The 22,511-nt window shown below is 51.7% G+C and overlaps 8 protein-coding genes across 8 annotated transcripts; 3 read left to right on the forward strand and 5 right to left on the reverse strand.

Annotated features, from left to right (window-relative positions):
* Positions 1–2,644: 2,644 nt before the first annotated feature.
* Positions 2,645–4,775, reverse strand: M436DRAFT_42579 (uncharacterized protein; the record flags this gene model as incomplete). The annotated part of the gene is made up of 3 exons (XM_013573531.1): positions 2,645–3,693; positions 3,750–4,390; positions 4,441–4,775. The coding sequence occupies 3 exons, from the start codon at positions 4,773–4,775 to the stop codon at positions 2,645–2,647; spliced, it is 2,025 nt and encodes a 674-aa protein (XP_013428985.1).
* A 1,007-nt stretch (positions 4,776–5,782) lies between these two features.
* M436DRAFT_42393 (uncharacterized protein) lies at positions 5,783–7,365 on the reverse strand (the record flags this gene model as incomplete). Its single annotated transcript, XM_013573497.1, has 2 exons — positions 5,783–6,849; positions 6,903–7,365. 2 exons carry the CDS (start codon positions 7,363–7,365, stop codon positions 5,783–5,785), a joined length of 1,530 nt encoding a protein of 509 aa, XP_013428951.1.
* A 340-nt stretch (positions 7,366–7,705) lies between these two features.
* M436DRAFT_42356 (uncharacterized protein) lies at positions 7,706–8,074 on the forward strand (the record flags this gene model as incomplete). Its single annotated transcript, XM_013573486.1, has 1 exon — positions 7,706–8,074. One exon carries the CDS (start codon positions 7,706–7,708, stop codon positions 8,072–8,074), a length of 369 nt encoding a protein of 122 aa, XP_013428940.1.
* Positions 8,075–8,472: 398 nt separating this feature from the next.
* On the reverse strand, positions 8,473–11,166 carry M436DRAFT_42111 (AAA ATPase; the record flags this gene model as incomplete). Its single annotated transcript, XM_013573427.1, has 5 exons — positions 8,473–10,554; positions 10,606–10,855; positions 10,909–10,967; positions 11,028–11,055; positions 11,114–11,166. 5 exons carry the CDS (start codon positions 11,164–11,166, stop codon positions 8,473–8,475), a joined length of 2,472 nt encoding a protein of 823 aa, XP_013428881.1.
* A 1,166-nt stretch (positions 11,167–12,332) lies between these two features.
* M436DRAFT_80545 (uncharacterized protein) lies at positions 12,333–13,479 on the forward strand (the record flags this gene model as incomplete). Its single annotated transcript, XM_013573903.1, has 2 exons — positions 12,333–12,412; positions 12,468–13,479. 2 exons carry the CDS (start codon positions 12,333–12,335, stop codon positions 13,477–13,479), a joined length of 1,092 nt encoding a protein of 363 aa, XP_013429357.1.
* A 783-nt stretch (positions 13,480–14,262) lies between these two features.
* On the reverse strand, positions 14,263–15,470 carry M436DRAFT_42564 (uncharacterized protein; the record flags this gene model as incomplete). The annotated part of the gene is made up of 5 exons (XM_013573527.1): positions 14,263–14,344; positions 14,395–14,452; positions 14,507–14,633; positions 14,683–15,265; positions 15,328–15,470. The coding sequence occupies 5 exons, from the start codon at positions 15,468–15,470 to the stop codon at positions 14,263–14,265; spliced, it is 993 nt and encodes a 330-aa protein (XP_013428981.1).
* Positions 15,471–15,908: 438 nt separating this feature from the next.
* On the forward strand, positions 15,909–19,895 carry M436DRAFT_42642 (TIP120-domain-containing protein; the record flags this gene model as incomplete). The annotated part of the gene is made up of 1 exon (XM_013573546.1): positions 15,909–19,895. The coding sequence occupies one exon, from the start codon at positions 15,909–15,911 to the stop codon at positions 19,893–19,895; it is 3,987 nt and encodes a 1,328-aa protein (XP_013429000.1).
* A 512-nt stretch (positions 19,896–20,407) lies between these two features.
* M436DRAFT_34159 (uncharacterized protein) lies at positions 20,408–21,595 on the reverse strand (the record flags this gene model as incomplete). The annotated part of the gene is made up of 1 exon (XM_013573418.1): positions 20,408–21,595. A coding segment is annotated over one exon (1,188 nt), but the record flags the coding sequence as incomplete, so codon positions are not given.
* Between the last annotated feature and the right edge of the window lie 916 nt (positions 21,596–22,511).

Here is a 22,511-nt window from a genome sequence, read left to right on the forward strand (position 1 = left end):
TCTCTGCAAAGCAAAAGATCGCCTCCAGGTTCCGCCAACCGTGGCAGAAAACCGTGTTGCATCCTTTCGAAAAGTCAAAAAATCTTACTGCTCGGTGTTTCTGTCTGTTGGGAGTTATGTTTCAAAGACAGCAAAAAGTGTCTTTTTCGCCGCCGCCGCCGCCGCGGGAACAGTTCGCAAGGTGTTGATCAACATGTTTATCGCCGAGTCGAATGTCCGGCGTTTTCAGAAGATTTGATGCATGCGTCGCTCTCGCGCAGAAACGTTAGCTGCTCATCACAATTCGTGTTGGAATATTGGATGGCCAGCGTGCTTGACTGTCCTTGCTTTCTCATGTTTCCCAGTCGACACTGTGTTGTGTGACGCTCGTCATGCAGGTCTCTTTTGACCTTTGCGTCTGACCAGCCCAGCCCAGCCCTCACAAGAAACCATTCAATGACAGGACTTCCTGCGAAAGAAGATGTTCGTGTCTACTCCGCACTGTCCGGACATGGTTGTCAGTTGAGCATGTCTACATCGGACTTGACCAGTATACAAGTGTACTTCACAGACACTCTTGATATCAACACCGGGACAAGACGTCGCGTAAGCAACACCCCTTGTCATCGAATCTGTCTCTCAGTCGATCATCCGCACCCAACTCCACAACCACCGCATATTTGTGGGCTTTTTGTCCCTCTCACAGACCAACAAAGCGCGTAATAGCATGCAGAGGACGAGACTCTTGATATCATCAGCCAAGCAATCACGACAATAGAAGCAAAAGTATTCGGCACAAGGAGTCAAGTCCACGGGCGAGTATGCTTGGCTGTCCCGGCAGCCGCTCTGAATCATTCTAGCCGCAAAAACTCATGACCCGAGAGGCTTTTGTTTCATCTTGACACAGTCGATAGAGTGTGGTTTAAAAATACCACGGCAGGGAAAACAAAAGCAATTATTGGCGTCGGAGGCTTTTTTTACATGACATGTGCTTGCAAGATTGCGAGATTGCTATCTACACACCGATACATTCTGCTATCTTCCACCGAAAGACTGCTTTCAGAGGCTCTGATTGCGGGTCGGTTGTCTCGATAAAAGGCAATCATATAAGAGCGGTCGAGGCCACGGATGGAATTGGCTTTGACGCTTTCGATTCTCCAATCTCCACGTGCAGAAGATGTTCTGGAAGAGTGCTCTTGCCGACTCGTCCTCATAAAAACTCCCTCCACCTTGGTCAGTGACTCAGTGGCGATGGATCATGTAAGCACGACGTTTCTTTATACACCACTGACTCTGCTACGAGAAATCCTTAGGGAGAACATTATGGCCATCTTCGAACCTGTATGTGAGGCTCAAGTATACTTTTCAATCTCGTACTATGTATACATGTAGGTTTGCGTCAGATCTCACCATATCGAGCCTCACTTGAGTATCTCAAAGGCACTTGATGGACTTGGAGAGCTTGCTATACAGACTCAAACCAAGAAGCTTTGCTTGACGTGGGAGCCTACTTGCTTGCATAAAAAGAACACTCAACTAACATTAATGCTTACTAAGGCCATTGTAAGCAGTGTTCGAAGCTTACACTTATTGCTGAATATAGTTTCTTTCTTGCATGACGTTTCTTCATACTAAAGCAAAACTGCTTCGAGGCAAGAAGAACTTGTGATTATGGTCAGATCTTGCAAGCTCAAGTAACCCTGCCAATCTCTTGCTGTGCATACAAGTTTGCCCTGGACCACTCCATCTCAAATCTCAAGTGAGTGTGTCAAAGACTCATCAATCCCTTCTCATGAAGGGCTTGCTCTACATACTCGAGTCACCTTCGCTGACTGGCTTGGGAAGTTACTCTCTCAGAGAAAGAGAGTCTTCAGTCAACAGCGATTCTCGCTAATATCGTTGCAATTGAGCAGCGTTCAGAGTTTATACTCACCATCGAATGCATCGTCAAGTTAGTATGACGGTTTCCATATAAGACCAACTCTGTTGCGAGGCAGAAAGAACTCGGAACCATGGTCAAGTATGTGAGACTCAGGTATGCTTTTCAATCTCTTGCTGTACAGGCACCAAGTTGGTCTATAGTAAGCCTTACTAGAGTGTGCTACAGAATCATCGACCTATGCTATTGAAAAGCTAGCTCTACGAGTAGAAAAGACCTCGACTTTCACTCAAAGATTAGTGCGAGCTTCAAGCATCGCTTATACGATCATTGTCAGTAATTCAGGATGCAAGAGGATGGACTCCCATGCTGTCCGAGGGATGTGCTCCAACGTATTCCGTAAAGTCTTTGATGTAAACGAACACCGTTCTCCTCCTCCAAAATTCATCGTGTGCAAAGCAAAGGACCATTCAACTGGGGAAAAAAAAATGACATAATTTCCCCCAAGCCAATTGAACCACATTAGAAAGCAAAAGGGAGAGGAGAAACAAGCAAGTGGTGAACGCAAATCCATGCTATAGAATTCTGCTGTAGATAAAAAATAAAGAAAAATTCTAAAGTCGTTGCGAAGGAGACTTGCATCCTTTTTGATATCTAAAGTCATTATTGTACTTGTCATAGAGGGAGACTTGCATCCCAAAGTCGTTAGCTGTTCATCCGAGGGACTTGCACCTCACTGTCACCATTGCTCTCCTTCTTCTTCTTTTACTCCTCTCCCGCTTTCCCCTAAAGCTTTCCCTGCGAAGGTTGACAACAGCTCTTCTGCACTTCAACCGAGGCTTTGTTGCTACTAGGCGGCACATCAATGCTAGGGTTTGCCGTGAAGAAATCAGCAGGCCTCAAATGCACCTGATGAATCTCACACGGCATGACCGGCCAATCTTCCACTCTAGGGTTGTGCGTCAAGCCAAAGACACTCCACACCACCAAATCGGTATCTTTGACTTTGTCGCCTCTGGCCACTGCATCAGCGACACCATCGACTTCTTTGCGTGACTGCATGGTGAAGCGTCCTCCAGCGTAGAGCTCGTCATCGCGGTATTTGGTCACCCACAGATGATGTTGGGCGAATTGCGCGCGCTGGGCTTGTACGGAGTTGGGGTCGGCGAGGAGAAGCTGTGTGGCTGGGGGTACCAGTTTATAGCCTACGCTGTTGCCAGACACTGGGTTCTTGACACTCTCGTTTACGATTTTGAAGACGCGGTTGAGTCTGGGTTCGGCATCTGCCCAGGCGGCCTTCTCGAAGGGTGTTTTGCGCACTTCGTAGTAGTTGCCCCGAGGGTTGGTTTTAGGGTTCATGGGAACTGCATGAGACTCTTCAGTGATGACTGTGTTGTTATGACCATCGATGGCGGGATCAATGCGGAAAGCAAAGATGTGTTGATGGTTCTGTGCCAAAACACCTGGGTTGACTACGTTTCCGTAGTTGGAGGTCTTGCCAGCGTCGATGTTGACACAGCTGACGATGCCAGTAGCGCGTGTTTCGATATCGATGCCGCCTGACTGGTCGAATTTGTAGGCAAAGACGTATTCGTAGTTGGCGAGGGTGATGATGAATTGGACGACCAGCACTCGACTGCGAGTCACCACTGCACGGCCGGTGCGCCAGTTAGTGTGTTTCCAACCGATACCCTCGTCCTGTTCGTGTAAACAAATGACATTGGGGTGTACTTTTCCCTTTCCGTCGTCGTCGACAATCACGGCATCAAAGTACTTGATGACACCCAAGCAATCGCATCCTAGAGACAGATTGTTTGCACAATTCCCGGCTCCGCCTAGCGAAAATTTAGGTCAGTGTACTGTTGAGAGAGTCAAAGATGGAAGAACTTACCATCACCAAAGTCAAAGGCTTGTTTGCGTTGGAACGGCGGACGAGCATCGGCATAAGGAACAGTCATCTCGGAGACTGACAATCTGTAAGCAACGCTTCTGCCATCGTAATGCACATCGTGAATAACAGCTCCCTCGCGAGGGTTGAATGAGACACGGAAACGCCACTTCTGCCATTCGACCAAGGATTCATCGGTGACTTTGAACGAAGGACCATCAGGTTGCAACACATTCAACGTCTTAAGATCCTTTCTGACTCCTTGAGGCAACAATTCAGGAACATATTCAGCCGTGGTGCAATGATCCAGGATTTTTTCCGCATGAGTCTTGGCCGTGAAACTGTCGTTCTTGCCTCCAGTAGCCAATTTATCGATACGGCAGATTTCCTTCTTGTGAATATCCAGCACAGGGATGAGAGGGAGAGGGAAGGCGTAGAAGTTGGAGTCGGCATTTTTGTTGCGTGTATCCTGAGCGAAAATGAGGCCTTGGAAGTAGCGACGGCTTTCGTCCTCTTCGTCAAGACCACCGTAGGGCCAGGGTTCGACGACAATCTCGTAGTAGTCGGGAATGTTCAGGTCGGCAATAGCTTGCTTGAATTTAGGATCGGCTTTGCAGACATTGACAAGAACCTCGAACTCTTTTCTGTATCAGGGGTTAGCATTGATGTATGATCCAGATGTCTTATAACTTACAGAGTCAGAGCAGCCTGATGCTCCTTGCCGATAACTTCATGCTTGACCCTCTGCTTGGATCCAATATCCACCACACTCTCATGGTACGAAGGAATCCTATCCTGGCCAATAACATCATACTGGCACTTAGCCAAACGAGCAGGGCGAGCAGAAGTAGGAGACAAGCGGCCAGAGTGCTCAAGCTGTAAATACTTGACCAACTCCGCTTTGGTAGGTTCCTGGAGGAAGATCTCTCTGAAGTCAATGACCTCCTTGTCGTGGTGAGCAAGCACAATCTCTCTGGCGAGATTGGTCTCGTCGATGGAAAGGATAGAAAGAGGATGAGAAGGAGCCATGGTTGGCGAGAGTAGAGAGGGAAGAGGTATACACAAAGAAGCGGTCTCCCAACGAGGACAAGACACCTCTTCTTATATCTACTGCCAGCTGCCAGCAGCGGTACTGTGAGAAAAGTACGCTATACCCGATTGCGGAGGTATAGCCGGAGAGCGATAAGATAGAGTCGCATGGAGATACCAATCTGGGGCGCGACCGTCAGACAAAGCGGGGCCATCACGGCAGATACAAAGGCCGGTCTCGGGCGCCCGAGGGCTCCTTGCGTCTGATTGTCATATCCTGACTGTGATCTGAGCGTTTGTAGGGCGAGTGATTCGGAACGATTGCGCACTGTTCCACGGTGAGATAAGTTCTGTGGTTGTCGCTTTGATATCGAATAATAAGCTTTCTCACTTATTTGTCCTAATTGAGAATGGACAGGGTCCACCATCATGTGTGCCCTTGATATATCGGGACAAATAAGGGAGAAAGACACAATAACATTTGACAACGAACGATACGAAAGTTTGTGGTAGGAAGGACATGTGACTTTGACAAATGTTGGTTCGCGTACAGTCTTGTATCGCCAGACAAGGATATCTACATCTTTCCCTCGGTGCCGTGTCAGAATAGCACCAACAGTACAAAACCAAATCGTAGAACAGATGGTCTAAGATTTCTAGATCATCAGACTTTGTGAATCGTCAATCAAGCTTGCAAATCAAATCCCTATACCAAGGAGAGAGCCCATGACCACCTGAGAAGAAAGTTCCTGCTCCTACTCCAACACTGTTCTCGGGATCGAGACTTTCAGCTCAAGTGCTCCTCTCCTCTGGCAAAGACTCGTCTTTCTCTTCTGCCTTTTCCCGGCACTGTAAAGGTCGTCAAAATCGATTTCGACACCATGCTTCAACGCGTGCTCTGTAATTTGTTGTGCTGGGTAGTACCATAGCTTTCTGCCTCTGACTTTGGCACCGCCATGGTGAAACCCAACGAGGTCCTGCATTAACCTTGAGAAAGGAGTGCTCGCCTAGAGCACACCTCCAGGTAACGCTCGGCCATTATCCGCATTATCTCTTCTCAGGCTTTCCCTACTGGGGCCGAGATTCTGCATCTCTGAGGCAGGAACAGTACGATTGGCGGACCAGCCTTGACCAACAGGAGCGGCGTGTTTACGAAGCATGAACATGGGTTTACCGCCTTCACGTTCGAGTTGTTTGAACAGCATAAGCGGTTTCTCTTCTAGGCCCAGGCAGCGTTCTTGATCGCCATAGACAATGTAGAGAGAATATTGCTGCCAGTCGTCGTTGATGTTGTACCGCTGAAGAGCTACAGGCAAGACTTTGTGGCAAGGATCCTCGATACTCACACGGAAAGATTTGAATATTTCGACTTGTGGGTTGTCCTTCTCACGAGAAGAGCGTGGGAGTGGAGCACTGTTCGGCGGGTCTTCCTGTGGAGGTACCGGTGTTACCGCTTGACGACGGCTTGAAGGTGCTATCGTAGAGGGCGCGTGGGACACATGTGATTGACGCGGGTCCTCGACGTATGAAGGGCGAGCTGATGGAGGGACGTCGCGTGGGAAGGAACGATTTCCAGCAGACATGGCTTGTGCCGAAGAAGCATATGCGGGGGATGTAGGAGATGGTTGTGAAAGTTGACTGGGCGAGTTCTGGGGGTGCGATGGATTCAAGTGAGAAGTTGCAGCGATCGCTGCGGCAGAAGGATCAAGGGTGGAGGACTCGTGGATGGTAGGCGAGGGGTTCTTTGGAGCACCTCCGAGGAAGAGCTTCTTGGTCGAGAATTTGCGCGATAAGCCACTGGTTATCTTCTCAGGCTTGATGTCCGCTGGAGGAGTACCGAGTCCATCTGCCGGAGTCGGAGGTAGCTGGGAACGATCTTTGACCATGCGAATTACGGGCAGAGTATCCTCGCGCAGCTTTCTGTTCTCTTCTGATATGCGGTCGAACTGGTCACGTAGAGTTCGGAGCTCGATCTCGGCTGACAGAATGCGAGAGTCGCGATGGCGAATGATATCAATGATGCGAGTTATATCGTCCTGGGTAGCTGTTCCGTCCGAAGCGTTGTCTCCAGCGGCTGCGCATTGCTGTTAGTCAAATTGAAGAGGTTCGGGCAAGACTGTGACTGACACAGGGGTACGTAATGATCCGGGTCCAGAGGGATGTTTTGCTTGATCTTGATATTGTATACGCCTTTGAGCAGAGACAAGCGGTGCCCAACACTCATGATGCCCATCTCTTTGAAGTCGTGGTGTTGCATCTCGACAAGAGCCAGCCCGGTGATGGCCTCGTCGACAAAAGCGTCGGCATACTGGCTCAGACCCAGGGCAGCGACCCAGTCGGCGACTTGCTCAGCGGTCCACTGGGTGATGAGGCCGGTCGGACTTGGGTTGAGGGAATGCGACAGGGAGTGGCTGAAGGTGGTGGGCGTGTGCTCGGCACTGGTCGTCATGTCGTCGTCGTCGTCGTCAGAATGATCGTTCTGCAAGTGGGAGCGCGGCAGAGTGGGCGAGTGGTATGTCGGACGCAGGTACTCGTCGTCGGGGTCTGAATCATGGTGGTATTGCGTCGTCTTGTAGGCGGCCATTGACATTCCACTGCGCGCGCCCTGGCGTAAAGGCGGCGCTAACTGGGGCAGGACCGTTTGTGCTCAAACGTGGCGGCTGAGTAATGCCCGGTGGAGACTTGGACAGTGTGCAGACGTCTATACCGAGTGAGAGTATCTGTGAGTGTGCCGAGTGAGTCGAGTGTTGCTGTCTTGCTCTCTTGGCCGGTCGACGACGTCCATCACAGCCTGAAAGCATCGGCCCAGGCACTAACAACCCCGACCTCTTGCCCTAAATCTCCACACATCCAAGAACTTTCCCCATCGGCCCATCAAACCCAACTTGCACATCGCAGCATCACAGCATCACCACAACAAAACATCAGTCATGTCGCAAAAACTCTCCGTCAACGAGTCCACCAGCTTCTCAACTCAACCAGCTACTCAAACACAACTTACTACCGCTCTCGTCGATGCTGGAAGCATTCAAACCATTCAAACTGCCTTGCTCCACGAACTACAGGCTTCAGGATGGGCCACAAATCTCAAAAACCACGTTACCCAACTCATGCGATCTGGCGAGTGTACCAAGTACGATGACTTGATGGACCGCATTCTGGAGGAAGCTTTGGCGGATTCGGGTAGTGCTGCCAAAGATGGCAGTCCTTCATTAGCCATTCCCGATCAAGCAATTACTCAGGCTGTCAAGGTCGTCAAGAAGGAGCTGGACAAGATCTGTCAAGTCGACACCGCTTGAGCAGTTCATAATTGTCTCCTTTCCTCCTCTTCTCTTGCATCAACAAGGGTAAGCTATACCAATATCTCTGGACGAACAAAGCCGTGACTGACCGCATTCGTACAGCGTTTGAGGGCTACTCATCAATGATACCACTTCTTGTTTTATGACCACAATTCATACATCCATATTCTATTGCAGCTTTCACAAATCAATTGGAAAAATTGAGTTGATCGAAATACATTCCTGTGTGCACTAGGTAAATAGCTAGAAAAAAGACAAGCCATTTCACGCCGTCAATTCATCAGTAAGTGGTGCCATCGCGGCTGCCATTAAGTAGAGAACTCCCCCGTAACCTTTCCTCCGCTTCTATCAAAGTGCTTTGCTTTTACCATGATATATGCTTCTCAAAACTATCCTTAGTTGTAGAGATCGTCATCGCCACCGGCCTCACCGAAATTGTCCTGACCGCCAGCCTCGCCACCAGTAGTAGCGTCAGGGAAGCGGAAGAAGTTGCTGCCGCTTGACTGCTTCATCTGTTGGGCGAAGCTCTCGTATCTTCTGATCTCAACATCGGTGACGGATCTGCGAGCGCTCTGCATAGCCTCCTCGAAGTGAGCACGAGTGAGCTCGGGGACGGGGTCCTCGGAATCCTCCTCCATAGCATCCTCGCCAGCAGCCTCACGAGCCTTGGTGCGCTCAATGTCGGTTGAGATGGCCTCCTTGATAGCGAGCTTGACAGCACGCTGGGTGATGAAACCAAGATCGGCGCCGGAGAAGCCGTTGGTCTTGGAAGCGATGTAGGCAATATCGACGTCGGGAGCGACAGGGGTCTTGCGGAGCTGGGCTCTGAGGATACCCTCACGAGATGACTCGTCGGGAAGGGGGACGTAGACAAGGGTGTCGAGACGTCCGGGACGGCAAAGAGCGTTGTCGAGCTGTTCGGGACGGTTGGTGGCACCGATGACGAAGACGTTCTTCTTCGAGGTCATACCATCCATCTCAGTGAGAAGCTGGTTGACGACACGGTCGGAAGCACCACCAGCATCACCGCCAGCACCTGAACCACCACGCGACTTGGCAATGGAATCCAGCTCATCGAGGAAGACAACGCAAGGTGCGGCGGCACGAGCCTTGTCGAAGATGTCACGAATGTTGCTCTCAGACTCACCGAACCACATGGAAAGAAGTTCGGGACCCTTGACGGAGATGAAGTTGGCAGCGCACTCGTTGGCGACGGCCTTAGCAAGAAGAGTCTTACCAGTACCAGGGGGTCCGTAGAAAAGAACACCCTTTGATGGTGAAAGACCGAACTTGAGGAACTTCTCGGGGTGGTCGACAGGGTACTGGACGGACTCGATGAGCTCGCGCTTGACCTCCTCGAGACCACCAATATCCTCCCAGCGAACGTTGGGAACCTCGACAACAGCAACCTCGCGGAGGGCCGAAGGGTTGGAGACGCCGAGAGCGAATCTGAAGTTCTCCATGGTGACACCCAGCGAGTCGAGAACCTCGGCGTCGATTGTGTCCTCGTCCAAGTCGATGAGATCCATCTTTTCACGAATCTGTTGCATGGCAGCTTCTGAGCAGAGGGCTGCAATATCGGAACCAACGTAACCGTGAGTCTCAGCGGCAATGCTCTCGAGGTCAACCTCATCACCAAGCTTCATGTTCTTGGTGTGGATTTGAAGAATCTCCAGACGGCCGGTAGGATCGGGAATGCCGATGTCGACTTCACGATCGAAGCGGCCGAAACGACGAAGAGCAGGGTCGATAGAGTTGGGACGGTTGGTGGCGGCCATGACGACAATGTTGGAGCGAGCCTTCATGCCGTCCATGAGAGTAAGGAGTTGCGAAACAACACGACGCTCAACTTCACCGTTGGTCTTGTCACGCTTGGGGGCGATAGAGTCGATCTCGTCGATGAAGATGATGGCGGGAGAGTTCTTCTCGGCTTCCTCAAAGGCCTTGCGCAAGTTTGACTCGGACTCACCGGCCATCTTGGACATGATCTCGGGACCGTTGATCAAGAAGAAGAAGGCGCCAGTCTCGTTGGCGACTGCTCTGGCCATCAAAGTCTTACCGGTACCGGGGGGACCGTACATGAGGATACCACGAGGAGGCTTGATACCGATCGACTTGAAGAGTTGAGGATGTCTCAAAGGCAGCTCAACGAGCTCACGAACTTGAGCCATTTGCTTGCGAACACCACCAATGTCGTCGTAGCCGACCTCGTTGAGGTTACCCTCCTCGTCCTCGCGCTGGATAGGCTCACCTTCGCAGTGAATGACAGTGTCTTGTGCGACAATGCCGAACTCTGGGGGATCCACCTCTACAACCTTGAACTCGACTTGTCTCATGCCACCTCTGCATGTGAAGAGATCGCCTTGGCGGACGGGTCGGTAAGCCTCGCGGAAGTAGGGAGCGAGGAAGACATCGAAGAGCGAACCGGTAATGCCCTCGATTGTGTCGGCGATGGGAAGGACTGCGATACGCTTGGCCTGCGGCGGGTGTTAGTGATGAAAGAAGTTGAAGTATTATGGTCGACTCACGTATTTGATGTCGGGGCATGGGTGAACGGTGATAATGTCACCGTGCTTGACACGGAGGTTGTGGCGAACAACGCGGTTGATGCGGGCTTGACCATCCTCGAGATCGTCGTCGGCGAGAACGATCAGGACAGTGTCCTTGCGCTTCTTTCCCTTGACCAGGACAGTGTCGCCACGGAAGAGCTGGAGAGTCTCCATGGTGTTGTTTGAGAGGGCGATGATAGAGTTGTCATCGTTGGTGGCGTCAGTGACACTAGAGAGCTGGTCAGTATGATTGTGGCAAAGCATAGAGATGGCGGCGCGTACATGAGCGAGTTGGGCTTCTTCTTCTTCTTGAGGATAGCCGTTGATACGTCGTTCTCGACCTAGGAGGCAAGTCAGTTGCGGTGCCTTTGGTGGTCGAGGATGTGGTATCGGTGACTTACGTGCTTCTGCTCAGCGCCAGAAGGGTCACTAGAAAGACCTGTCAGTATGCGCGTGACATGCAAGGTGGAGCGAATGGTTATCGTACGCTTCGAGCTTGACCTTGTTCTTGGTCTCGACGTGATCCGGCTCGCCAGACATGATGGCGGTAGATCTGTTGCGGCGTATGTGTTGATGAAGACGAGAAGTTCAAGATCTGAACGAGGGAAAAGGTGGTGGAGTTGATGGACAAGGGTTATGTGATGATTGGGGGAGATGGCGAGTGAGCAGAGAGAGTTGTAGAGAGGTGCTCGATGTGAGGCAATGACGATGCGAGACAGCTCGTGCCAAGACACCGCTCGGTGTTTTCACAAGTCCGCTCACTTCAAACGCCAGCTGGCCGCCATCTCACTCCACTACTCCCGATCGATTACCATTTCACTGACGCCACCGTGAAAGAACTCGATGGAATCTGATAGACCAACTCATGTCTCTACTCACCACCAAAACCAAGCCAGTGTTGCACAAGATCAAGCCCACTGCTGCCTACAGTAAATACATGTTCTGAGATGAGACAGCCATCACCAGCACTTTGCGCGCCAACAGGTCATGAGTGTTTGCAGAATGCATTAAGCGTTTTCTGGGACACAACTGTGCTTTGCCTTGATCTATCTCGAAACAGAAAGTTCGGCTTTGAAGTATCGCCAGTCGCTTTCCATGGCTTCTTGGTGAAGAACTCTGTGGCTGGCATTTGCATCTCCGTCGAATGCTTGAACACCCTTCTCTGGCTGCAAATTCGGCTGATCAAAGTGATAACAAGCAGCCCGCTCTCTACCGTATCTGATCGATACTGTCGAGCCAGCCGACCTCTTCGACGTGTGCTTTCACACTCTTCACAGCAAACATGGAAGGTCCTACATCTAGTAGGTAATCCCAGTGGTAGGTCAGTTTGCTCTTTATCACATCGACATCTGCTGTGCAAACGTACGCGACTGAAAGCCATCGTATCCCCTCTTTGCGTCGACATCTATCGGCACAGTCAGACACATGACATTGTGCAGTTCTAGTCAAGACACGAAGCATCAATTCACGATCTAGCATTTTTCTATATTTAAAGTCATATCTCGGGTCAGAAAGCGACTTTGTGGTAGGTCCTGTCCTGCTCCGTACGCGCATCTACAACTTTGGAGGCACAAAGAACATACAGCATCTCCTATTCTGCTTAGCATCTCAACCCTGCCTGCAAGACACGACGTCGACGTCGACATCTCGTCACGACGATACCCAGAGCTCCTCGATACGCCTAGAGATCTCGTGGGTCGCCAAAGATGCGAATCAAGGCTTCTTCCGATCCAAATATGGAAGCTGTGTTTTCCACAAACTTGCATATCATATGGAAAAGACCAAGGTAAACACATTTTCTCTCTCTAAATATCAGCTCCCGTCGTAACATGTGGTGACAGAAGCAAGTCGCTCGGCGACATTGAGGCTCAGCAAAATTCAGCTCATCTTCCTACAGCTCTTGAGCAAGCACAAGAAAATGCTGCTCCATCCAACATCAGATCACGATCTGTGTGTGGACGTCCATTTGAAGACTCGTCTGATGGAGCATGCGCCTATATCGTGCTCGATCGGAAGTTGACGGACGCTGACTCTCAAGAGGTCACTACATCTACGTGTGGTGAGACATACGAAGACATCACCGAGAACACCTCCGAAGAAGCAAGCTCGCCGATGACCGAACCAGACAACGAAGACGATGATGAAGTCGAGAAAAGCTGGTCTCCTACAACTTCCGACGATTCTTCGCTGGATCAAGACACCACGCTCTGGTCGGTCACCACAGATCTCTGGTCTCCATCAGCGCCAGAAACACCAGCATCAGCTCACACTACAGTTCTCACCCCCCTGCCCGAACCAAATACCCTGACATCCGCCTACCTCCCTTTCTCCTCTCACCTCGCACTAACAAACCAATTCGATCCCTCGACCCTTACCCTCTTTCACCTCACCCAAACTCCAATCTTCATTCACAGTATGCTACAATTACCTTGCACCCTTTCCGCCGTCCTCGATCTCCCTACATCAGACCTTCTCTGCCGCTTGACTCCTGCCATCCTACTCAACCACACCACATATCTTGACGCTACAACTCTCCTTCCTTCACTGGCGAGATCAACATTCCAATCAACATACCACCACGTCAATGGCCTTGTGTACTTTCCCAAAACCTCTGCCTGCATCGAGAAGCTCAACGCTTTCTTCACTACGCGATGTCCCATGCAAGAACCTACCCAAACCCCAGAGATGGGGATGAGGAAAGTCACCACACAGGTCCAAGACAGCAATGGAAGACGCCATGACATCATCGCTTGGGCATGGGTTGCTAAGACAGCAGAAGGAACAGAAGAGTGGTGGACTTGCGAGGATTTTGTTGCGGGAAGGGTGGTTGGGTTGCAGAGTGTGAAGTGGTAGTTTTGACTATCCCTTTTACCATCTTTGCCATTTTGATTTCGGTTTTGAAAAACTCCTTTTTATCTATCGTCGTGATATTGGAGGACGATATGAGGCAGAGCATTGCGAATCTTGACTAAAATTCAGTTTTGGTTCTCAAGATTTTTGGCATCGCATTTTCGGGGATCTAGGACATCAATTGCTATCAACGAACATACTCATAGTATCAGAGCATTGAACGAAAGCATGACACCGGACAGTAAGCTCAAAGTACAAGCGATATTGTTGATTTGTGGATGATGTCGGTTGCGACCAGGGTTGTACACTGGACAAGCTGACTTAGCCGTTTTCACCGCTCTCAACTGATATATCTGCTTTTCGCATACCTCCCAAACAACCTCAAAGCTACTGTGCCAACGTACTGTACAATAATTCATACGCTTTTGGGTATCTCAAAGTGCTGAGACTCTTCTCTTGTACATTTCGGCAGGATGATTTTAGCCGCTCAAGCCAGAAATCATGACCGAATTCACATGCTCGACATATCAACTTTGGTGTTTCGACACAAGACCTGCGATCTTTCCTCAAATTCAGTTCGCTTACTCGATAGGCTTCACATCTCCATTTGTACGCGATCTTTGTGCTTCAAGCGAGGTAGACTCATGCCCACCGGCAGTGTTGTTACATGTATTCATATGTACAAAATTGCGCAAACGTGGTGCTTTCGTTACCTTCGTTGGTATGTGGCCAAAACAACCATTTGAGAGGAAGAAACAGGCAATTCTAAAGCTTGTGTCATGCTTTTTACTCTCCGTCCTTCTTCTTGTCAGCACGGGGCTGGTCGTTCTTGTCCTCGCCCTTAGGTTGACCCTTTTGTTGCTCGGGGCTACAACAAGGTTAGCTTGCTGTTGCGAGACTTGTATAGGACAGACTTACGTCGGTCTGTTGACTGAGATAGTTCCCTGGGACTTGGCGGTGTCAGGAGCCCCCTCGCCTGTAACAAACACGTTAGTTTGGGGTCAGAAACGCATGAATAAGAAGCTGGAACCTTTCTTCGACATTTCAGGATCCAAGTCGATACGGGTGCTGTGGCGGGTGGGGGTGGTCGACAAGCCCTTCTGTTTTGTGCTGATATCACCTTCTTCTCCAGAGGCGGTAGTCTTGGAGGTAGCAGCCTAAGGAGATGTGAGTTTGGTTCATCAGGATCAGAGAGCCATAACATACGCTTGTGGAGCCATCATCTCTGTGCTCGGGACCCTCGCCGAGGTTCTTGCCGTAGCCAGAGTCGATACGCTTCTTGAAGCCACCCTTGCCGTCGGGCTCGCGCTTGCGCTCATCAGGCATCTTGTTGTCAGAATCACCCTCGTTGGTGGGGCCCTTGAACGAGACACCCTCAACATCGCCCTTGTTCTCGGGCATGTTCTTGCCGTCGGTGGTCTTCTTAGACTTGGACTCGCCAGCGGCGGGCTCGTTGTTGGCCTGGGGCTGCTCCTGGGTCTTCTCACCCTCGCCATCCTTCAGAGCACCGCCCTCATCCTTCTCCTCGCCGTCGTCCTTGGGGTCGTGGGCCTCGGTCTGGGCCTCGTCCTTGGACTCATCCTTGGAGTCATCCTTGGAGTCGTCCTTGGAGTCGTCCTCGCTGGACTCCTCTTGAGGCTTATCCTCGGACTCCTCAGACTCGGCGATGTGAGGGTGCTCCTCAACCTGCTTAGCGTGGGCATCGCCAGGACCGTGAGCATCACCGTTGGATGAATCGGGCCAGAGGTACCAGGCGCCGGGGATGGTAATACCGGCAGAGCCGAGAATCCTGCGCGGGTAAGAGTCAATGGCGATCCAATTGGATTGATTGTGGCATGGTGAGCAGGTTACCATGGGACGTCGCTGCTGGGAGCTGAGTGGCCGTGGCCGCTAGCGTAACCTCTTCTGGCAACAGCACGAGCGGCAGGACGGGCAGAGGAGCGGAGGAGACGGGCAGCTGAGAAGCCGCGCATGGCAGATCGAGGAAGGACCATGTTGTATGTGTGTGTTCGAGGTGTTCGAGGTAGGGTTGTGGTAGACGATCAATGGGTCTTGACGCGCTGGCTGTCGAGGTCTGAAAGTGCCTCCCGGCTGTCGAATGACCATTGCTTGGCAGCTTCTCTTTCCTCCGTCATAATTCACCTTGTCCATGTCATAAAGGGAAGCTACCACCTGGTCTGTGCCCTCAGGCATCAAGCACGAGACAAACACGCAGCGGCACTGTGCCAGTTGCTCGACATCGGAAAGTGAAACAAGTCGACTTATTTCTCTCCATCTCCCATTTACATCTCCTCTGCAGCGTCAGACCGACAACTCTGTTTATCCGCATCTCTCTTCACCAAATCCCTGCATGAGAGAGCTTTATTAATCTTCTTTCCCCCCACTACAGTACTCCAGCTTAGCCATCTCTCGTACTCCGATCAACTACCATAATGGCCAACACAACGGCTCCTGCCATTCCTGCCAATCCGACTGCGCACCATGTCGCCTCTCTCTTGCCTAAGCTGCAAGACACGGATCCGGATATCCGTTACATGTCGTTGAACGACCTGAACCAAATGCTCACTATTGGCCACCCCACCTTCATCTCCCACGACTACAGCTGCTGCGCACGCGTTGTCGAAGGCCTTTTACACACCCTCAACGATCAAAATGGCGACGTACAAAACATGGCCATCAAGTGCCTGGGCCCGTTCGTCAACAAGGCTCCAGAGAGCATCCTGTGCCCGACCTTCGACAAGATCTCAAACCTCCGTACCGACAATGCTGTCGACAGCTCTGTACCTGCCCTTGCCGTCAGAGCTATGGTCGTCGCTCTTCCTCGCCCTACCCCAGCCGTTCCTCGCACACAGAAAGTCCAAGAATCGTACTCAGCAGTCAGTCGCGCCTTGATTCCTCGCCTCGTCGGATACACCGTCATTCCTACTGGCAAGAACCTGCCTGCACCTCCCAAGGGCATGATTCAGGTCGAGGTCGAGACTGGCATTGACAGTAACGCTTTGGACGTCCTGGTTGAAGTTGCGCGTTGCTTCGGTCCAATGCTGCAAGAAGCCGAGGTGGAAGCTCTACAAAAAGTCACAGCCGAAGTCTTGGAGAACTCCCGATGCAGCACTGTCATGAAAAAGAAGGCTGTCACCGCCCTCTCCGTTCTCTCGCCATACTTCTCCGACTCGCTCCTTAGCTCAGTCGTGTCACACTCGATCGAGACTCTGCGCCAGCCTCACCTCACAACCGCCCAGCGTAGGCTTTATCTCACAATCTTTGCCTCGATGGCAAAGTCAATACCTCGTAAGTTCGGTCCATACCTCAGAACGTTGGCCCCTTTTGTACTATCACCTCTGAGTGAGCAAGAGTTGGATCAACAGAACGAGGAGGCTGCCGAGTCAGACGAAGGCCGCGATCCCCAGGTCGAGGAAGTACGTGAGGCTGCTCTTCTCGCTTTGGAATCCTTCCTGGCATCATGCAGTCAGGACATGACACCATACATCCCAGAGGTCATCGACTCGTGCCTTCGATTCGCAAAGTACGACCCAAACTATGCTGCGGATGAGGATGATGAGATGGATGGAGCAGAAAGCGACCAGGAGGACGACTTTGATCTTGACGAGGACTTCGAGGAAGAAACCGGCTTCGACGACGAGGACGATGTCAGCTGGAAGGTTCGTCGTGGTGCTGCCAAGCTCATCTACACCCTGATTGCTACTCGAGGAAGCGGCGACTTGCTTGATAGCGGTGTTCTCTACGAAAGGATTGCACCAGCTCTTCTGTCACGGTTCCAAGAACGCGAAGAGAGTGTGCGCCTTGAAGTCTTGTCCACTCTTGCCTTCCTTATCAAAAAGACCGGAGAAGTCAGCTCTACGCCTGGTCTCCGCAGAATGTCCTCAGCCACAGGTCCTCCGGTCAGCCGCAAGCGTCGTCGTGACAGTAGCTTCTCCAGCGAACGCCCGCAATTTGCCCTGTCCAATGGCTATGCTTCTCCCTCCACGCCTCCACCTTCAGGAGGTCCTCAGGTCAGCTTGTCGGCCATCAATCCTCAAATCGTGCAGGGTTCAGCCAAGTTGCTCAAGTCGAGCACTGTCCCTACCAAACATGCCGTAATCTCCCTACTGACAGATCTGGTTACTGCTCAACACGGTGGTCTTTCAAAACGCATCGATCAGGTCATCGATCTAGTCCTCGATGCTATGAAAACAACCGGTGGCACAACGGGTGGCGCTTCCGTGACGAACAATGCTCTCCGTATCGAGTCTCTGCATCTGCTGCGCGTTGTTGCTGATACTCACTCCTCCAAGGTCATCGAGCCATATCTTGCAAAGACCATACCTGCTTTGACCGCCGTATCCAAGGAGAAGTTCAGCAAGGTCTCGAGCGAGGCATTCGACACAATCCAAGTATATATCAAGGCTCTCACACCTCCTCGCTCCGCTGGCTCCAAACAGCAAAACGCTACTTATCTGCAACAAATCTACGATATCGTCACTCAACGCATTTCAGCCTCTGATACTGACACCGAAGTTCGCCAAAAGGCTGTCCAGTCGCTCGGTCTGTTGATTGGTCGTACCTCTGGTAGTCAAGGGTCGGCTCTTCTCAACCAACAGAGCAGACTCAGTGGTCTGCAGCTTATCGGCGACAGACTTCGCAATGAGCTTACCCGTCTGGCATCCGTCAAAGCCATTGAGACGATCGCGGTCTTGGCACAGAGTCCGAAGGAGTTCTCACCTGAGTGGGTCCGCGAAGTGTCTCTTGAGTTGGGTGCTCAGCTGCGCAAATCCAGCAGAACTTTGCGCGGAGCCAGTCTTACTGCTTTGAAGCGCATGGCCGTCAATCCAGCATGCCGCGAGAACATCGATGACGAGACTGTGCAGAAAATTGTGCAACTATTGTTGCCTTTGATATTGGTGGATCAGGATCTTCACCTCATCGGTCCCGCGCTGGTCATCATCGGCTCTTTCGCCAACGAGAGACCACAACTTGTACTGAACGAAGAGGTTATTCACGCCTACTGCTTCGTGTCCAAGATGGATCTTAGCGGCGCTGCTCTCGACGCCTTGCTTGGTTCGCTCGAGATCATCGGCAAGAAGGGTGCTGGCAAGAATTTGATGAAATCTCTGCTGGCTGAGGTTGGTGTTAATGGCAACCCTGAGCTTGTCGGCCAAGTGATCGGTATTCTTCTTGTCGCTGGAGGCAACACAGTCGGAGTAACACTTGCCGACTTCGAAGCTGAGTTGAAGTCAACCTCCGATGAGAAGCGTAGATGTCTCGCCCTCTACATTCTCGGTGAAGCTGGTCTGCGCATGGGTCCATCATTCCCCTATGGACCTGATTTGTTCACCTCTTACTTTTCGACTACTGAGAAGGTGTCTCTTGCTGCTGCTGTCGCCTTGGGCCGTGCTGCAGCTGGCAATGTTTCCACCTACCTGCCTCAAATTCAGTCTAGCATGAGCCAAGGCAAGCAGTACCTGCTTCTTCACACGCTCAAGGAACTTCTACAGCACACCGCCGCCGAGACGGAAGTGATCAAGTACTCGAAACAGCTCTGGGATAGCATCATCACTGCCTCTCAGGTCGAGGACAACAAGGTCGTTGGTGCTGAGTGTATTGGTAGACTGGCCACGATTGATCCTGCTGCATACCTGCCTCAGTTGCAAGCGTACCTCAGCGACTCATCTCCCACCGTCCGTGGCATGGTGATCTCGGCTCTTCGTTACACATTCTCGGATACCGATCCTTCTTACGATATCTACCTGCAACCTAGCATCGTGCCTATGCTCACGACCATGCTTAATGAAGAGGATCTGAACAACCGTCGTCTTGCCTTGACCACCTTCAATTCTGCAGCTCATAACAAGCCTGATCTGATCCTGCCTCACCTCGACACTCTTCTGCCACTCGCTCTGAAGGAGACTGTTATCAACGCAGATCTTATTCGTGAGGTGTCCATGGGTCCTTTCAAGCACAAGGTCGATGATGGTCTCGAGCTTCGCAAGTCTGCATACGAGACATTGTATGCTCTGATGGAGAACGCCTTTACTCGCATTCCCATTTCTGCATTCTATGATCGTATCCAAGCAGGTGTTGGCGACGAGCACGAGATCAAGATTCTGTGTTGCTTGATGCTGACCAAGCTCGTCACTCTTGCCCCAGAAGAGACTGTTCATCGTCTTGAAGGACTGGCCGCAGCATTCAGAGCAGTCCTCGCCTTCAAGCCCAAGGACACAGCTGTCAAGCAGGAATTGGAGAAGTTGGGTGAACACAACAAGGCCATCGCCAAGGTCAGTGTCATCATCAACAAGACCTTCCCTGCCGAGACTACCGCCGAACACGCGCGTGCCTGGAACGACTACTGGGAGTGGGCTAGAAAGGACATGGCGGTCGTTGTCAAGAACGCAGAGGATGAACTCAAGGAGAAGGATCGTTAGGAACTGAGCCTTGATACCGAAGAGAAGCCCTCTGGTGAAGCTGTTTAGCAGACGGATTGTGTCTTAGCGATTATGACGGCGCAACTGAGCCTTGAGCAGCCCGGCGAAAAGAGAAAGAGGATCTGGGAAGTAGAGATGCAAGTCAAAAGATGAGGGAATTACAGTAGCTCTGCAAAACGTTATCTATGAACATCAAGTCATATCCATCCTCCCTGTGTGCAAAATTCCGACAACCACAGAAATGCACAATCCTCTTGGTGAACAGGAAGCATCCATAGAGAGCCCACGCAAATAATGTTATTAGGGGCTCTCGGTGGCTGTCGTTATCGTCTACAAAGAATTGTGCATCGCGATGGCTTCAACTCCGCCCTATGGTGGCTGTTCTCCAGGGTAGGTAGTAGTGACAAAATCCAGCGCATAGGGAGGATATTTGCTCTGCATGTAATGAGAAAAGGCTCCATCCATGTCTATGCTTTGCTCGCTTGCTTCAACTTCTAGATCCTCACGCCAACAATCTCCTCCCAATCCGGCGTAACGACGAATTTGCCCCTGACCTGACCCAAGCCCATGACCTCACCACCGTAGGCACCTTCGTCTTGTTCCTCTTCCTTGCCTTTGGCACCCTGCACGTCGGACTTGTCGTTGAACTTTGCAACCACTGCGTCTTGCAGGAACTGCACGTCTGTGCCCATGCCGACCTGCAGTGATGTGCCTCCCCAATCCAATGTTGTTCTGCCACTGGCGTGAACGCGCAGTTTTCCGACTAGGCCAGAGGGGAAGGGTGAGTGCATTTGTCCTGCTGATTCTGGGATTGCGGGTGCTGCTGCGGCTTTGGGGGTGGTTGTTGAAGTGGGTGTGGCATCGATGTCGATAGCGGAGGATGAGGATGTTGCCGCGGGAATCTTTTTCGACAGAGTGGGCGATTGAGGTTCCGGTTTTACAGTCTGAGGCGCCAGAGAAGGAAGAATGGGCGGGAATTGGAAGAGGTAGACGCGATCGGTGCGGCGGTCTGGCGGTGGGTTTGCACCATTTGCTGTTGAGGTAGGCAGAGAACTAGTCGCGTCTTCTCCTTCTTGCAAATCTTGCTCTTCTGTTGCTGTGGCGCTTTCTCCCATCTTCACATCGCCTTCTGCGTCTGTTTGAGTTGCTGGAGCCGAGGCAGAAGCAGAAGGTAGAGTGATTTCTCCAAGTTCTTGACGCAGGATTTCGAGATCCAGGTGGTGACGCTCCCATTCCCGTCTTTCTTCTACGGTTTGAAGAGCTGGTGCTTCGGTGGGTAGGGTGTGTTTTCTTGCTACGGCTTTTCCTTTAGATTTGCGACGCGATTCGGGAGATGCGGATTCCTTGATTGCGGGTGTGTCTGAGGCAGGTGGTAGTGCTGCAATGAAAGATGGATCCTCGTCTGCAGGTTCGGGCTTTATGGCCATGTCGTCGTCGGAGCTGTCTTCCCAGGCGCCTTTCCATTTTCTCTCGCTGCGGACGACTTGGACTTCCTTTGCCCGGGGGGCTTTACTGCGGACAAGTTCTGGGGAAGCTGTGCGTTCTTTCGTTGTTGCTGTTGATGAAGCGTCTCCTGATGCCGCTCCAGAGGTAGATATATTCGAGGGGTCGGTGGTGACTGCTTTTGATTTTGAAGCGTCTGCGGCGACTGGCCTTTCTCGTTCGCGGTGTTCGACACGGTTGACGCGGATGGGAGCCATACCGGCGTTGGGGGTTGCCGTGTCTTGCTCATCATCGCTGAGGAGATTGATAAAGTCGATATCCTTGCGTGGTCCTTCGTCTGCTTCGTCCAGATCCGAAGAAATGTAGCCGCCGTCTTCAATGCCGATATTGGCGTATGAGATGTTTCCACCTTCGCTCTTGATGCGAGGACCTCCACCGCCTGATCCTCCTGAATAACCTCCTCCACTGCCTCCACCGCCAAAGCCGCTGCCGCCTCCGCCTACACCTCTTCGTTGTCCACGGTATCCAGCGTCAGCAGCCACCTGACCAGCCGAGAAAGGACCACTGGCAACAACATCTCTGATTGTCCTCTCACTATCACCCATGAATCCACCTCTTGCCTTACCACCACCCCTTCCTCTGCCTCTGTCGCCTCTGCCTCTTCCAGCTCTCTTTGCATCTCTGAGCGCAGCTCTTGCTTCCTCGGCCTTTTTGAGATTGGCTTCTTTCTGCAGGGCGTCTCTGTCTTCTTTGCTTCTTCGCACTGCCTTTGGTGCAGGCACGATTGGTTTCTTGCCGCGTGAGGATGATGGTGCTGGTGAGGCTGATGCGCCGCCGCGACGGACTGAGGCTACGCGTTTGATTGGAGCTGATGCTGGTGCTGCTGGTGTGGCTTCTGCAGTCGAGGATGATGCCGTAGGATCGGCAGTCATGTTTGCGACTGGGGCTGTTGTCATTTGAGCGATGGGAGCCGGTGTGGACGTTTCTGCTGCTGGTGCTGCATCGATCGCTGGTTGTTCGGTTTGTGGTGAAGCTGCTGTTGCGGCAGCGGCACCTCCTCGTCCTCCTCTGCCTCCTCTTCCTCTTGTGCCCGTTCCGCGAGCTCTGCCCGTAGCCGTCTTGGGTGGCATCTTGATGTGTTCGTGCCCTGAGCTGTTGTTGGATTGATGGAAC

The sequence above is a fragment of the Aureobasidium namibiae genome (genome assembly GCF_000721765.1).
Source record: "Aureobasidium namibiae CBS 147.97 unplaced genomic scaffold scaffold_5, whole genome shotgun sequence".
In the NCBI taxonomy this organism is placed as follows: domain Eukaryota; kingdom Fungi; phylum Ascomycota; class Dothideomycetes; order Dothideales; family Saccotheciaceae; genus Aureobasidium; species Aureobasidium namibiae.